At 46.7% G+C, this 15,156-nt stretch overlaps 1 protein-coding gene across 4 annotated transcripts in view; it reads right to left on the bottom strand.

The window, feature by feature from the left end:
• Positions 1-4,468: 4,468 nt before the first annotated feature.
• The window catches only part of PTPRO (protein tyrosine phosphatase receptor type O), a 135,522-nt gene continuing 124,834 nt past the window's right edge, over positions 4,469-15,156 (bottom strand). For all 4 annotated transcript variants that reach the window (XM_081926800.1, XM_081926797.1, XM_081926798.1 and 1 more), the window contains 3 exons: positions 14,123-14,258; positions 8,577-8,695; positions 4,469-6,828 (listed from right to left, as the gene is read on the bottom strand). In XM_081926800.1, the coding sequence (XP_081782926.1) occupies positions 8,591-8,695; positions 14,123-14,258 (241 nt within the window). In that variant the 3' untranslated portion in view covers positions 4,469-6,828; positions 8,577-8,590. The remainder of the gene's footprint in view (positions 6,829-8,576; positions 8,696-14,122; positions 14,259-15,156) is intronic.

The raw sequence follows: 15,156 nt of genomic DNA, 5'->3' as shown, positions 1-15,156 counted from the left end.
TGCTTGGCATTCTTTTGTCCCAAAAGAATGGATTCAGACATTTAGAAACCAGCTGTGGTATAGCCCCAAGTTAGAGCACCTGGATTTCAGAGGGGAGGGTGTGGGGGGGCAGTTTTGAAGCATTTCCCTGGCTTGTTAGGCAGTGGTGGACTTCGGACTCTCAAATTTCAGTGTGATGATTAAATTCCCCCTGTCGTTGCCTCTCATGCTCGGTTGTGGTGTCCCCTGCAGTGCAGCGCCCAGCGTGGCCAAACTGGTTGTGCCACCTATGGCTGTGGACATTTCTACTGTAGGCCCCCTCTCATACTAGCTTTCCATCTTCAAGGATCTTTTGAGATGAAACATTTAAATGCGATCATCCACCTGCATTCCAACATTATATGGTCCCTAGGAGGACTCATCTACATGACAATTTACCATATTTTTCGCTCTATAGGATGCACCCGACCATAAGACGCACCTAGTTTTAGAGGGGGGAACAAGAAAAAAAATATTCTCTCCCTCTCTATGCAGCGCACCTTCAGTGAAGCGGCAGGAGAAACGGAGCCCCTTCCATTTCTCCTCCCACTTCGCTGAAGGGGCGCTGCGCAGAGAGAGAAAGCTGTGCAGCGCCTCTCGAGCGAAGCGAAACCAGGAGAGCAAGAGGGATCGGTGCGCACCGACCCCTCTTGCTCTCCTGGCTTCAGCAAAAGCAACGCAAAGCTTCTGGGAGCTCCCACTGCGCTCCGGAGGCTTCGCATTGCTTTCACTGAAGCCATGGAGCCTGCATTCACTCCATAAGACGCACACACATTTCCCCTTACTTTTTAGGAGGGGGAAAGTGCATCGTATATAGCGAAAAATACGGTAATTGCTTGAATTGGCTCTTCAAGGAGAAACACCAGTATGAAAACCAGGATTTATCATTTAGCTAAATTCTCTGCAGAGCAGGTTTGGCAGATTGGAACTCTGGATTTTTATTTAATTTGCTTCATTTCTATCTCGGCTTTCCAACAAGGAGCTTCAGGCAGCTTGAGTGATATATCCCCCCTCCCCCCCATTTTATTCACCCAATGGCTATGTGAGCCAGCAAGTTGGTGAGTGACCAAAGACCACCACTCAGACTTTGAGACGGAGTCCGGATTTGAACGCTTGGCTCCTCCTGAGCATGAGAGAGGAAGCTGCGCCGTGCTGGGCTCCACACTCAGCCTCCTCCCAACGATGCAACGTTGCGCACTGTTTGACACGACAATACAGACAGTCATCCTAGCACAGGTGGGGGCTTGAAAAGAACACCCCCACCGCCAAACTGGTCCCGTGATTGGATTGTTGCAGCAGAGGGTAAGTAATTGAAAAAGTTTGGGCAGCATCATTGTGCGGAAGACACACATGAAAAGGATTGGTGCTTCCCATCTTGCACAAACCTTAATGTTTTTCTCCAACAAACACATGTGCATGTTCTTTCCCACATCCATGCTCATGTGCTCTCTCTCTCTCACAAAAGCTCTCATTCTTCTCTCTTTGCTACGCTGCTCTTAATCCTCCCCCCCCCCATAAACCGGATCCAATCCTGAGCATCTCTCAAGTAGGACTGGAAGATTTGAATCCTTTCCTGAAACCCTGCAGAGCCCCTGCTAGTCATTGTAGATAGTTGTGAACTAGTTGTATCAGTGGCATGACTCTGATAGAAAGAGAGAAAATGTCAGGAACAGGGTGTTGTAGAAAGATGCCATTTTCCTCTCGTTGCTGCTCAACACAGAAGGTTCTGCGAGTAATTGCACAATGACAAAATAAGGACAAAGCAAGCCATCTAGGTGGTGTTTTTGCGTCGATCAGTGTTATTTGTGCCATTCATGTTCATACAGCTCTGGCCCCATGTTCAGATCCTATAACTCTACAACCTCAAAGAAGCTAAGCCTAACACAGAAATACTTTTCTAATACACACATTGCTGCAAAACTCAGAACAGTCCCAAATGAAAGAAATCAAGACAATTGTTTGAGGTGTCGCCCCATGCTCTTCCGTAGGATTGCAAAGCAACACAAAACCATGTTTCTGTGGCCATCTCGTATGACAAGCCTGCATTACCGTGACGATCCCAGGTGTTGGTCCCTAGACCACAATAATGTTTGGTTTCTCTGCACCCAGTGATTTTTTTGTGATGGTACCCATGGCACATTTATCAAGCTACAAGCACCAGTATCATTTTTTAAACCCCCAAAATCCAGATGCTTTGAGCAAAGCAGTAAGAATCTGTAACCATGCACACCCAGACTTTCCTGACAACCAGGTTTTTGATTTCATGATTCAGCCAGGAGCTCCTAATGCACCTCCTGAGCATGTGCAAAGCGCACTCCCCTTTCCAAACACCAGCTTCTGGTGTTTCTGAGCAAAGAACATCCAGCTCAGAGAACATGAATTACCTGCAGGTTTGAAACCCCATCACCTCTTTGTGTAAAATTTGAACACTGATCCCCCTTACGCATTGTGAGAGTTCGCACACAGTTCGCACAAACATTTTGTGTTAATAACTTGCTCATCAAAATCCTGAATCGATGCTAATGGTTGGTTTTGAGTCTGAACTCTGGCAGCTTGCTAGCTTTGACCTCATTTTGGAAGTGTGCACCCCCAAAAAGTGGGACAGCGGGCAGGAAAGAGGTGCAGGATTTGGTCAGGCACACAGAAATCACTGTCCTCGGGTCCAGGACAGATGGACTGCTGGTCTCTGGGACTGTTGGTATGCAATGAGAGCATGGCACATTCATAGCTCGTCTTCAGTGCGTGTATCATCAACTACAAAAATGCCTGCTCCCCCCCACACTCTTTTTGTATGTGTGGTCAAAACGCAAGCTAACATGGCCTGAGGTTTTTTTCTCTTTCCTTTGGTACCCCCAAAAATGCAACTTTGCAAAACAATGTGTCACACTTGCCTGTGCTGTGTGATCTGCTTCTGCAGAGCATTTGATACCGAAACCTGGACTTGCTTCAGAGGAAGTTTGTCATGTTGTGAACTCCCGTGAAAATTGCTTCTTTAGAGGTGTGCAAGGAGGCGCTTATGTTGTCGCATGGCTCTACAGAAATACAGTTGGTAGGTTTTGGGGCATCTTGGTGGCGCAAGGTCATTTTGAAGTCAAAAAGACCCTGTACCCTGAAGACTTAGGCTTTATCCACATCCCCACATTGAGAGCCAGTGTGGTGTAGTGGTTAAGAGTGGTAGTCTCATAATCTGGGGAACCGGGTTCGCTTCCCCGCTCCTCCACATGCAGCTGCTGGGTGATCTTGGGCCAGTCACACTTCTTTGAAGTCTCTCAGCCCCACTCACCTCACAGAGTGTTTGTTGTGGGGGAGGAAGGGAAAGGAGAATGTTAGCAGCTTTGAGACTCCTTAAAGGGAGTGAAAGGCGGGATATCAAATCCAAACTCCTCTTCTTCTTCTTCATCCCCCCTTGTCCTGCTGCTTTCGCCTGGGGAAAACCACTCTTCAGCGTTCAAATGGAGCAAACTACTATCGGGCTGCTGCTTCTTCTTTTGCAGACGGCCATTTCTTTTCCGCTTTAGAGCTAGAGAGTGGGTTTTCCCTGGAAAAGAAGCAGAGCAGGGGGGAAACCACTCAGACCCACTAGCCCCATGCTTTCTAGGCACATGGCAAGCAGATGTGAGGATGAGCCCTTTGCCCCTGATCCTAAGCCTGCTTAATTTTTATTCACATGTACAGGATCACACTACTAGTCTGCTTATTTAACTGAGCAGATTAAAGGACAGCACCCTCATCTAAGTCCTGCTTTTCAAAGACATGCAAGCCTGACTGCTTGTGATGACATGGGCGCTTTTTTTTAATGCACATCCCATAAGAAGCAAGACCTAGTTCAAGGGTGGCTAACCTGTGGCTCTTCAGATATTGTCGGACTCTGGCTACACTTAGCCACAGTCAGCAGGACCAGTGGTCAGGTATGATGGGAGCTGTGGCAAACCATATCTGAAATGTTACCAGACATCTGATTGGCACCTGGGTTTCCTAATAAGCACCTAGAAACCTGCTTACAAACACACAGCTCTCCTGAGCTAGATCATCAGCACGTAAGTAAATAGTCCAAAAACCTAGGAGTAGTAAGCCTTTTGAGATCAGCTGGCTTCTGGCATACTTCTGTGACATCCCATGCTCTGTCCTTGTGAAGGCTGGTCAGGCAAGAGAAAAAATCTGTAGGAGCGCCCACAAATTCTGGAAAAGCAGATGGGCTTGGCCAGAAGAGCTCCATGGAGGGAGGTGGATGGTGCTGGAACAGAGCTGAGCTTGTGAGGTTGCCGCAGAGTTTAAGGGCACTTCCAAGACAAGTACTCAAAAGATTTGGCCCACTGCCTGCCACAAATCTATTGCAGGGACTGAGAGTAGCAAGGCAGTGCTCTGTTCACCCTTCACTTGTAATAAAAAATAAAATCTGGAGTTGGGGAAGGGCTTTAAAATGTGTTTGTTAATGTGGCAGGCAATGCGAGCAGCTACCACAAGTTCTGTAGCTGTGATTTCTCTTGCAGTCAAAAATAAGCACCCACCCATTCTCAAACTGTTTCAGTAGCTCTTGCACCATTTAATAGCTTCTGTCTGAGCAGGGAACTGGGGACATAAGCCTTATCTACATTTGGGACACTTGCCCACCACACCATATTGGTTCTGTGTTGCTCAGCCTCAGATGGCCTCCACCATGGAGACCTGGCTGGTGGCTGAATGCCCCCCATACCCAACATTAGGAACGTTGGAAGCTGCCCCATACCATGTACATTGGTCCAGCTGAGTACCGACTACACTCACTGGCAGCACCTCTCCAGAATTTCAGGTAGGGGACAATGCCACCTCCTACCTGGAGATGATGGGGAGTCAACCTGGGACATTCTGCATGCCAAGCCGGTGCCCCGCCACTCATTGACTTCCTCCACCCCAAATCCTCAACTTGCAACATTTCTTCCCAACTTGTAACCTCAGGGCTTTCCTTGGCATCCTGGTTGGTAGGTACATTGGCACTGGACAGTCCATGGCAGCCACAAATCCCACCCCAGCTTTCATGTTTTCACACCATTTAAGGTGAAAGGCTGCCTACAATCTTCTGGTTGGTCCTTCCCACCTGAACACCTTTAAGGTGGGGAAAGCTCCAGATATTCATATTAGGGGATTCCATTCCCATCTCACCTATGCTGCAAAGAGCTCAACCTGGCCCAGGTGGGTTTCACCCCCTGCCACACTGATACACATGCTATCCTCACAGTCCTGATCCAGTTCACTAACCACTGCACCACACTGCCATACTCCTTGAAACTGCCCTGTTTTTGCAAATGTGAGCATTTTTTAGTTCTTTCTTTCAACTCAGCCCACCTCCTGGGTATTATATTTTGCTTCCAGTAGTTCCAGAGCCAATCCCTTCAGAAGCTTTCCATCAAACAGAAGTCAAATAAAAAGGGGCACAAATGAGAAAATGCCAGCAATGCCCAACCAGACAGCATTCTTGTCACAACGTATGACTCACCTAATCAGTACAATAACCCAAAGAAAAGAAGAAGTGCTGTGTTATCCTAACTCAGTTGGTTGCTCTCTGAGTGTTTTCCACTATGTCCTCCATCAGTCTCAGCCAGCCCAGCCTTGGGGCTGATGGGAAACGTAGTCCAAAACACCAGCTTGCCAAAAGTTGCACTACTGATTCCAGAATAAATGGCTTGCAGGGAACTGATGAGCGGCATACATGGGCAGCACTGAGGAGCAAAGCAGTCATTTCAATGCGCCTAGCATGCTAAGATAAATCCTCACTTCTGCACCTTTCTCAGGCCATGGGACACCACCAACGTGTGTTTACCACTGCACTTTACTTCCCTTCCCACAACATCAACAAACTTCCTAGTTTTGTGTTGTTTTTGTTTCGTTGTTTTTTTTACACAGGGCGACAACGCAGAAAACAAAACCAAGCCAATGGAGAAGGAACAGGCAGCAAAGGCTCCTTCTAAATGGGGATAGTGATGACATTTGGACCAGACTCGTCACCCAAAGTGGTTGTTTTGTGTCCATTCACAGTTCCACCCAGGATCCAGGCGCACAGAATTCATTTCCCCTCTATCCATAACACAGGCTGGTTGAGCAGGCTAGAAGACATTTCTGCTGAGATGCACTGATCTCCTGAGCTTCTCAAAGCGCTGTGAAATTTCACCATTGATCTCAGTTCTGTCGTCTCAGTCAATCTTTAAAACGTTGGCTGTGAAGTGAAGTTTTCTCACCTCCTCTGTTTTCTTCCCACCTAGCTTTGAGCCAGTTTGTTTTATGAGGACGGCTCAACTTGGAGGTTCCTCTTGAGCATAGACAGTAGTATCCCAATATCTTCTTCCCCCAAGAGCCACAGTCTTCCTGTCCCTTGCTCCATGCTAATGAGGTATCATCCAACACCCTAGCCCTGCCTTTGACAGACCTCACCAGAGTCACACTTGGAAAGCTCACTGTCGTTTGGATTGAGCTTTGAATATTGCACTTTCCTTAACCTTGAAGCCCAACCTGCGTGTTTACAAAATAAATAAAGAGAGGGTTTGTAAGAAGAGAAAGACAGAAAACCTTTCTGAAGCACGGAGTTGGATTTGGTCCAGTGTTATAAACGTCTAAAAAAAAGGTACAGAAACAAAATAGTCCATTACAAGACACTGCAGGTTCCTTAAGGCTATGTCTCCCCAGAGCTCCTGGATGTGAAATCTTGTCTTTCTTTTTTTTCACTTGTCCATGGGTACTGTCGTCCATGGCAAATCAATAAAACAGTAAACAAAACAAAAACCCCAGAGAGAATTAAAATCTGAAGCAAGGGAAGATGGATGTCTTTCATGTTCTAACCTGCAACAGAGAAAGAAAGAAAGATATTGTAGCCTTAGTTTTAAAAATGAGCCATCAAATGAGCCAATAGTATAGCAGGGTCATCAAATCAGTGAAATGCTTTTGCACTGATTGTCTATAATTTAACTTGGGTAACATGGAGATTGTATTTTATTTATGCTCTTGTGGTTCATGTTTTCGCTTTGGGATGCTTTGTGGGAAGCGGTTCACAAATGAACGAAAGAAATTTGGAAATCTAAGAAACGGCCGCGGGTATAACAAAATACCAATTTCACAGAAGAACAAGCTGGCAGTCCTCCGACCTCTACCTAGCAGGCAAACACACACACACACACACACACACACCACAAAAAAACCATATGCTTCCTTTTGTGGTGATGGTGAAAGTATAAGGTAAGTTTTCCAAAAGCTAATTCCTTGCTGTGAAAGGGGAAAAGCCACCTTTACTTCTCTTTTTCTTTCTTTATTGCAGGATCACACCCGGAGCCAAACAAGGCCCAGAAATACCGTATTTTTCGCCCTATAGAGCGCACTGGCCCATAGGACGCACTTATTGGGGGGGGGCAGAAATAAAGGGGAAAAAATTCATTCCCCACCCCCCCCCCAGCCCCAAAGAGCAAAGAAGCCATGGCAGCGAGCAGGATGGATCCCGCTCGCTGTCCTGGCTTCGTTTTTAGCCTCGGGGCTGGGGGTCCGGGAGTGAAGGCGAGGTTGTGCAGCCCCCAGAACGGGTCCGAGAGTGATGGCGAGAGCTTGCCGGGCTGGGGGTATAGCTTCCTGAATCCTGGAGAGCGAGAGGGGTCAGTGCGCACCGACCCCTCTCACTCTCCAGGCTTCAGCGAAAGCCTGCATTCGCCTCATACGGCGCACACACATTTCCCCTTCATTTTTGGAGGGGGAAAAGTGTGTCCTATAGGGTGAAAAATATGGTAAATAAACAGTCCCTTTGACTTTCAGACCCACCGACTCAAATTGGCATCCACTGATCAATTAACATTAGTAACACTTTGTATTTACAGTACAGAGCACAGCAGCAGAAAACTCTGCACTCATGTCATCACACTTGCCCTGACGCAGTTCAGAAACTTGCGCATGTAAGCAGGGCTCAGGCAGGCATATTCCTGGCTGGACTGGGAGCAAATAACATAGACTGGAGATACATTTTCAAAGGAAGATGCAGGCTCTCTGCCTTGCATTGAAAGGGAAGAGCATCCTGATGCATATTCAGATGTGCACCCCTATTTATATCCTTACATGTTAGCAACTTGCACATTAATGTGTGTGTGTAGATAATTAAGTATTATTAATGCTCCCTTACTGCAGAGCAGTGGGACACATAGTGCAAGCAGAAATCCTTGTGTTACTGATTCTATTTTGCTGCATACAGCCTAACAGCTCTGACTCCACCTGCTGTTGACCCCCTGCCCAATGGATACAGACCACCACTGGTTGAAATCCAGCTCTGCATCTCCTCCCACGCAGTTACGTTTGGCACTACCATTTATTTTTAAACCCGGCTGTGAATGGGCAGCTCTGGCGGCTGAGCCTCTTGCATTGCAAGCACAGGTAGGATCCATCAAGCCAGCACTCCGTTTGCCGTATGCTAGCTGGATGGGAGTATCTGGCTTTGAGGCATGGTCCTTGCAATAAATAAAAAGGCTGGGGCTTTAATATTTATGACAGCAGCTGCTCCTGAGCGAGCAGTCAAAACTCAAGCATGAAAGCCAAAGAAGGCTCCCTGGACTCACCGCCTGGCTTGGAATTATGACTTGCTGACATTCTCATATATAACGTCGCTGATGCAGAACTGCTTCTTTTTCTTTAGCCACATTAATTGCACACACTGGTGAATAAAAATGTATTGTTCCTGTGGAGAGAGAGAGAGACCAAAAGGCAGTCTATCACATCCAGGGGGATCTGTTTTATGAACCTAGCCACCCACACCCATTACGCATGTGCTAAAAGCAGTCTTCTTGATCCTGATGGATCCCAGAAATGACATCAGCTTCCCTGGGACAGTTGGGAGCAAAAAATAAAATTAAAATCAATGTTATATGGACAGCATGAAAGAAAAGAAAAAAGGAAGAGGAACTGTTCTGAACACTCGGAGGAACTTTTCATATAATTCGTTGCTCTGCCAAGATTGGTCCTGGGGTTTGAACTGGTTATATTCTTTATCCCTTCCCATGACTTTCGTGGAAGGTTTCGTTTGAGCATTTCAGGTCCAGTGACCAGTCTTGGCGGGGTCCAAGAGCCTCCTTTGAAAAACAGGCTTCCAGTTTTTTCCTACCTGCACGCAGCATTGGCCTTCGCCTCACCCAGAAGGCTTGAGAGCGATGCGGTGAGCATAGCCAATTCATTTTCCACTTCAGAAGGTAACCTGAGACCAGGTGAGTGGTGAGCACAGCGTGGTTTCAAGTTTTCTGCGGAAACATTCACAACCCTCCCAAGGCTGGTTGGCTTCCAGCTCCTTAAAGCGCACTGACATCTAGTGGCTGTTAACAGAAGTGTTTCCCCTCCCTTGAATCAATTCGCTTTCGGAAATGATCCGATGGAGGGACAATTAAAAGAGAATTGTTCTTCCCTGGAAGCACCAAACCAGAAAGTGTGTACAAGTTTGGTTATTTAAAGAGCATTCACGGTGCGGAGAGAGAGGCACATGATCAGTAATATGCTTTGTGGGGAGAGTTTTTGCAAAACTTTCCCCCTGCATAGGAGTTTCAGTGGGATTCTCACTACCTGAAGCTTCCATCACTCACAGCTGTCCATGGAGGGGCATAATAATAATAATTTATTATTTTTACCCTGCCCAACTGGCTGGATCTCCCCAGCCACTCTGGGTGGGTTCCAACAAAGATTTAAAAATACATTAAAATGTCACACATTAAAAACTCCCCTGAACAGGGCTGCCTTCAGATGCCTTCTAAATGTCAGGTAGTTGTTTATCTCTTTGACATCTGATGGGAGGGCGCTCCACAGGGCGGGCGCCACTACTGAGAATGCCCTCTGCCTGGTTCCCTGTAGCTTTGCTTCTTGCAGCGAGGGAATTGCCAGAAGGCCCTTGGTGCTGGACCTCAGTGTCCAGGCAGAATGATGGGGTGGAGATGCTCCTTCAGGTATACTGGGCCGAGGCCGTTTAGGGCTTTAAAGGTCAACACCAACACTTTGAATTGCGCTCGGAAATGTACAAGTTTATTGCATGTCCAGGACAATTGTCTACCAGCTCTGGTTATCTCCCACTTGGGTCACTGCAGTGCTGTCTACATGGGGTTACCTTTGAAGATGACTTGGAAACTACAACTCATCTGGAATGAGGCAGCTGGACTGGGAGTGGCCACTGGGACCATATAAAACCAGTCCTAAAGGATCTACATTGGCTCCCATTTCCAAGCCCAATTCCATGTGTTGGTTCCCTACAGAGCCCTACAGAGTCTCAGCCTTGTATACCTGAAGGAGCCTCTCCATCTCCATCATTCAGCCTGGACACAGAGATCCAGATCTGAGGACCTTCTGGCAGTTCCCTTACGGTGAGAAGTGAGGTTACATGGAACCAGGCAGAGAGCCTTCTTGGTAGTTGCAGCTGTGCTGTAGAATGGCCTCCCATCAGGTGTCAAAGAGATAAATAATTATATGCAGTGCTTTTTTTCCAGGGGATATTCAGTACTGGCACCGGTTTTTTGTTGTTGTTAAAAAGCTGTAACAACTTCACGGTGAGTACTGGAGCCTATTTTTCTAGGGAAAAAAGCACTGATTATACGACTTTCCATAGATATCTGAAGGCAGCCCTGTATCAGGATGCTTTTAATGTTTGATGTTTCATTTTGATCCATTATATTCTGTTGGAAGTCGCCCAGAGTGGCTCGGGCAACCCAATCAGAAGGATTTAGTACAAGTAATAAATTATTATTATTTTGAGGGAACAGAGGTGGGGTGAAGCATTCAGATCTGCTGAACCAAATAGCTCAGGAGCAGGTGTCATGGGCAGGTGGGTCAACCTGCGTACTTCAGAGGTTGGGCCAAGCAAGCTCCGAATTGAAAGGACAGGATGAAAGCACAGATCCATTTCAAAGGCATTATGAGAGCTCAAGGATGCTTTCCAGGTAAAAGCAATCAAGGATAACCCAGGGTAGTACTGGCGAAGGACCCAAGGGCCAGACAGAGAGGCTTGGAGGACCACATTTACGGTCCTATATCCCAAGCCTATATAGAGGATTAAATCTTGTGGTTCCTCCTTTGCTTGCTGACTCCCTCCCCGCTTCCCTGGACACTCCAGCCCCTGGCAACTAGTTCATCATATCCTGCTCCTGAGTGTTAAATACTGGCACGAGTCGGGGTGTTCTTTAAACCAGATCCGGTTTGCTGAAGCATTACAAAGCCCTGCTGTCTGCTGTGTTTGTGCATGAGAGACAGAGAGAGGGGAGGCAGTGATGCTCTGCCAATGGAACAGGAGGAGAGGCCAGCTGGCAAACAGCAGGAACTCGGAAACTGCACAGAAGCTGGCAGTCACTAGTGCGTGGGCACTTTGGAGGAAAGCTAATTGAGCGCCACTATGCAAACAAGTGGGTGGCATAGATAAGGGGGGGGGGGAGGAACAGCAGCTCACCTGACAATACCCTGATCTGCTCCACAGAGAGGTACAGCGCGTCAGAAAGGCCTGGTGTATACACACCAGGGATGCAGAAATCGGTCAGTTTAGTTTTCTCTTTGGTTCTCATTTTACCATTCCCAAGTTCAGTTCTCCACATTTCTTTGTGATTATTATTTTTAAGAGTCTTCGGGAAAATTCATCAGTGCTTCAGTTCAAATTCCCCCAAGTATACAATTGTTTTCTTTGCAATTTTGTAAAACAATTTTCCCTAATGCCAAACATTATGGGATGCTATTTTCACCAATGCCCCTTTAGGCACACTTCAATAATTTGCATTTTCGTACATATTACTTGACTGGAGGACTGCGTTGCAACATTCAGAGACGAGTGAATTTCACAGGATGGCTGTGTTTTCGTTTGCGTATGGTTTCAAGAAAGCGAATTGGGTAGACTTGCCTTTTAAATGTGAAATCAATCCAATTTTCCCCATTCCTAAGTTTGAGGCTGTTAACTGGGACTAGATGTTGTGATCACATTAGGCCAACCCCACTGGCTCCTAATTTGTTTCTGGGCTCCATGCAGAGTGCTCATCTTGACCTTTAAAGACCTCAAGAGCTTGAGACTGGGACCCCCACAAAACTGCTCATCTCTGCACGAACCTGCCCATGTTACAGATCATTAAGCAAAGGGTTTGAGAATAAAATAAACTGTGTACTGGTCACTGCACCTCAACGAGAAAGGATATTACTGAATTGGAAAAGGGGCAAAACAAATTGTGGCGATCAAAATAATCAAGGGGTTGGAACAACTCTCCAGTGAGAAAGGGTTGGAATATTGAATGCTCCTTAGGAAAGAGGAGTGAAAGGGGGAGGGCATGCTAGGTAAAGGTAAAGGGACCCCTGACCATTAGGTCCAGTCGTGGCCAACTCTGGGGTTGCGGCGCTCATCTCGCTTTATTGGCCGAGGGAGCCAGCATACAGCTTCTGGGTCATGTGGCCAGCATGACTAAGCCGCCTCTGGTGAACCAGAGCAGCACATGAAAACGCCGTTTACCTTCCCGTCGGAGTGGTACCTATTTATCTACTTGCACTTGATGTGCTTTCGAACTGCTAGGTTGGCAGGAGCAGGGACCGAGCAACAGGAGCTCACCCCGTCGCAGGGATTCGAACCGCTGACCTTCTGATCGGCAAGTCCTAGGCTCTGTGGTTTAACCCACAGCACCACCCGCGTCGCCATTAAATTTAAGAATGGTGTGGGAAAGCGGAGAAGTCCCGCCCTCTTGTCCTTGCTGTCATAATACTAGAAACTGGGGTCATCTAATGAAGCTGAAGGAGATTCAGGAAAGATGAAAGGAGATGACAGTTCAGCTTGGATAGCTCAGCTGGTTAGAGTGTGGTGCTGATAACGCCAAGGTTGCAAGCTCAATTCCCATACGGGACAGCTGCATTGCAGCGGGTTGGACTAGATGATCCTCAGGGTCCCTTCCGACTCTACAATTTATGATTTTAAGTGATGCAAGCCTTCCCCCAACCTGGCGCCCTCCAGAGATTTGGGGCTATAAAGCCTACCAGCCCTAGACAACTTACGATCCACTTCCATACTTAAAGCTGCGCTGGCTGTGGCTGATGGGAGTTGTAGTCCGAGACTGTGAGAACAGGACGCTGGAATAGATGGACCATTGGCCTGTGACCCAGCAGGATCTACTTGTGTCCATGCACATGCATTGCTGTGTCCATATGCTGCTGCAGCAGCATTCAAGCAGGCAGTGAACAGGCACCAGGCAGAGCGAGGGTGGCCAAGTATTTGAGGATAGCCCTGCATCCCCTAAGCTAGTCTGCTGCCCTCAAGTGTGGCAGACAGTCTCCTTCCCAGAGGCACCTGGTTGGTCACTGTGGGAACAGAAACCTGGATAGATGGGTCTTTGGTTTGATCCTGCACAGCTCTTTTTCTGCATGCTAAGATGTTCAGTGGAGCTCCTTCTTTGGGCACACACCTGAGGTGGGACAGGTGGCTACAGAAGAAAGGGACTCCTTAGTGGTGGCACCGAGTGTGGAATGTTTTCCTCAGGGAGGCTCACCTGTGCTGAATGGTTTCTTTAAGATTCGTTATTGTTTAACAAGATGTGTATCTCTTTAAAGGCCAAAGGAAATAACATGACCTAGTTTTACAGCTGTGAAGCAGTATAGCAGGTGCTGTTGTGTTATTTAAGCTGTGTCAGCAATTGGGTATAGTATATAAAGAGCAGCATGTAGCTCTCTCATTACCCTGGTGAATGGGTCATACTTATTGAGATAATGTAATTTAGTGTAAAAGGAGTTTTTGTTTTTGTTATTAAAACCACGCAAAAGTTACTTCCACGTTTCTTGAATGTGTGGTCTCCCCAGCACGCCTTCTGCAGCGCAACTAATCTGCAAAATAACCAACAACCTGGTGTCGATCTTGTTGTCATTTCAGTGGCAGGCAAGGACTTAAAAAAACTTTCTCAGGCTTTTCAAACCTTCATGTGGCTTTGTGCTTGTTTCACCTCTGCAGATTGCTTTGTTGCTGCACTGCCATGTTGCTAAATTTCAATTGTTTGGGTGGTGGTGGTGGTTATGGTCATTTTAACTTTCTGAAAGCCCCCTGGGATTGACAGGGTATAAATCCCACAAACAAAACAAATAAATGCACCCCTTTTTTAGGGGGGAACACAGCTGAAAGTCTTACCTCTGTCTGTACCATGGACATCCGATAGGACCGCATGTCGGACACCAGCCCCAATATATCTACAAACTCGTGGTCCCGAATGTGCTGTAAGAGTCGGTCCAATGCTATAAAAGTCCCCGTCCGTCCCACGCCGGCACTGCAAAACAGAGGGGAGCAGTGGGAATAGGGATGGGCACTTCTATCCATTTTTTGTTTCTCTGTGTTGCTCATTCATCCAGTCTGAAGACCCACATTTCAACGTCAGTTTGCTTTTTTCACACCAGTTTGCAAAATAAAACTAAATTAAAGTTCTAATGAATTTTATTTATTAGGCAAGTTTTCCCTCTGTGTGATTTTGCTTAACATATGGATTTTTATTTTTGCAAATCAATTCCCCCCTAAAACAATGCATTTTTGAACCCAGAGCTGCATTGCAAAATTCAGAGAAGCACACATTTTAAAAGATGGCTGTGTCTCGGTTCTAGTATTCTTGCAAAAAAAGGGGGGGCATATTACGTAGGTTCACCTTCACATGTAAATCTCATCAAATTTATCCCTCATCCCTAAGTGAGAATGTGCTTGAAATGCAGCCCCATTTTGGGAAACAATATTCATATTGCAAACATCCACCACCGTCATCATAGGAGATTACTTATGCTACAGAGGCATAGCTGTCAACTTTTCCCTTTTCTTGCAAGGAATCCTATTCGGAATAAGGGAATTTCCCTTTAAAAAAGGAAAACGTTGACAGCTATGTGCAGAGGGCTAACTTTATGTTCTCCATTGTGAAGGTTCTTTCAGATGTTTCCTGGGAAGCAGTTCATAAATGAAACAATAACAAAAAAACTTCCAGGCATTTCAGGTCAAGATTTGCCAAAAGAGGAGAAAATAACTTTTCATATACAGTAGTACCTCGGGCTGTGAACTTAATTCATTCTGGAAGTCCGTTCTTAACCCGAGGTGCGCATTCCCTACATAGGCCTCCCATGGCCCTGGAAGTGGATTGCGTTCATATCCAGGGGCATAGTTCACAACCCGGGACACCTACTTCCGGG

The sequence above is a fragment of the Podarcis melisellensis genome, assembly GCF_964234715.1.
Source record: "Podarcis melisellensis genome assembly, chromosome: 10".
Lineage (NCBI taxonomy): Eukaryota > Metazoa > Chordata > Lepidosauria > Squamata > Lacertidae > Podarcis > Podarcis melisellensis.
Note: the sequence above shows the minus strand (reverse complement) of the source record. Positions and strands in the feature narration are given on the sequence as shown.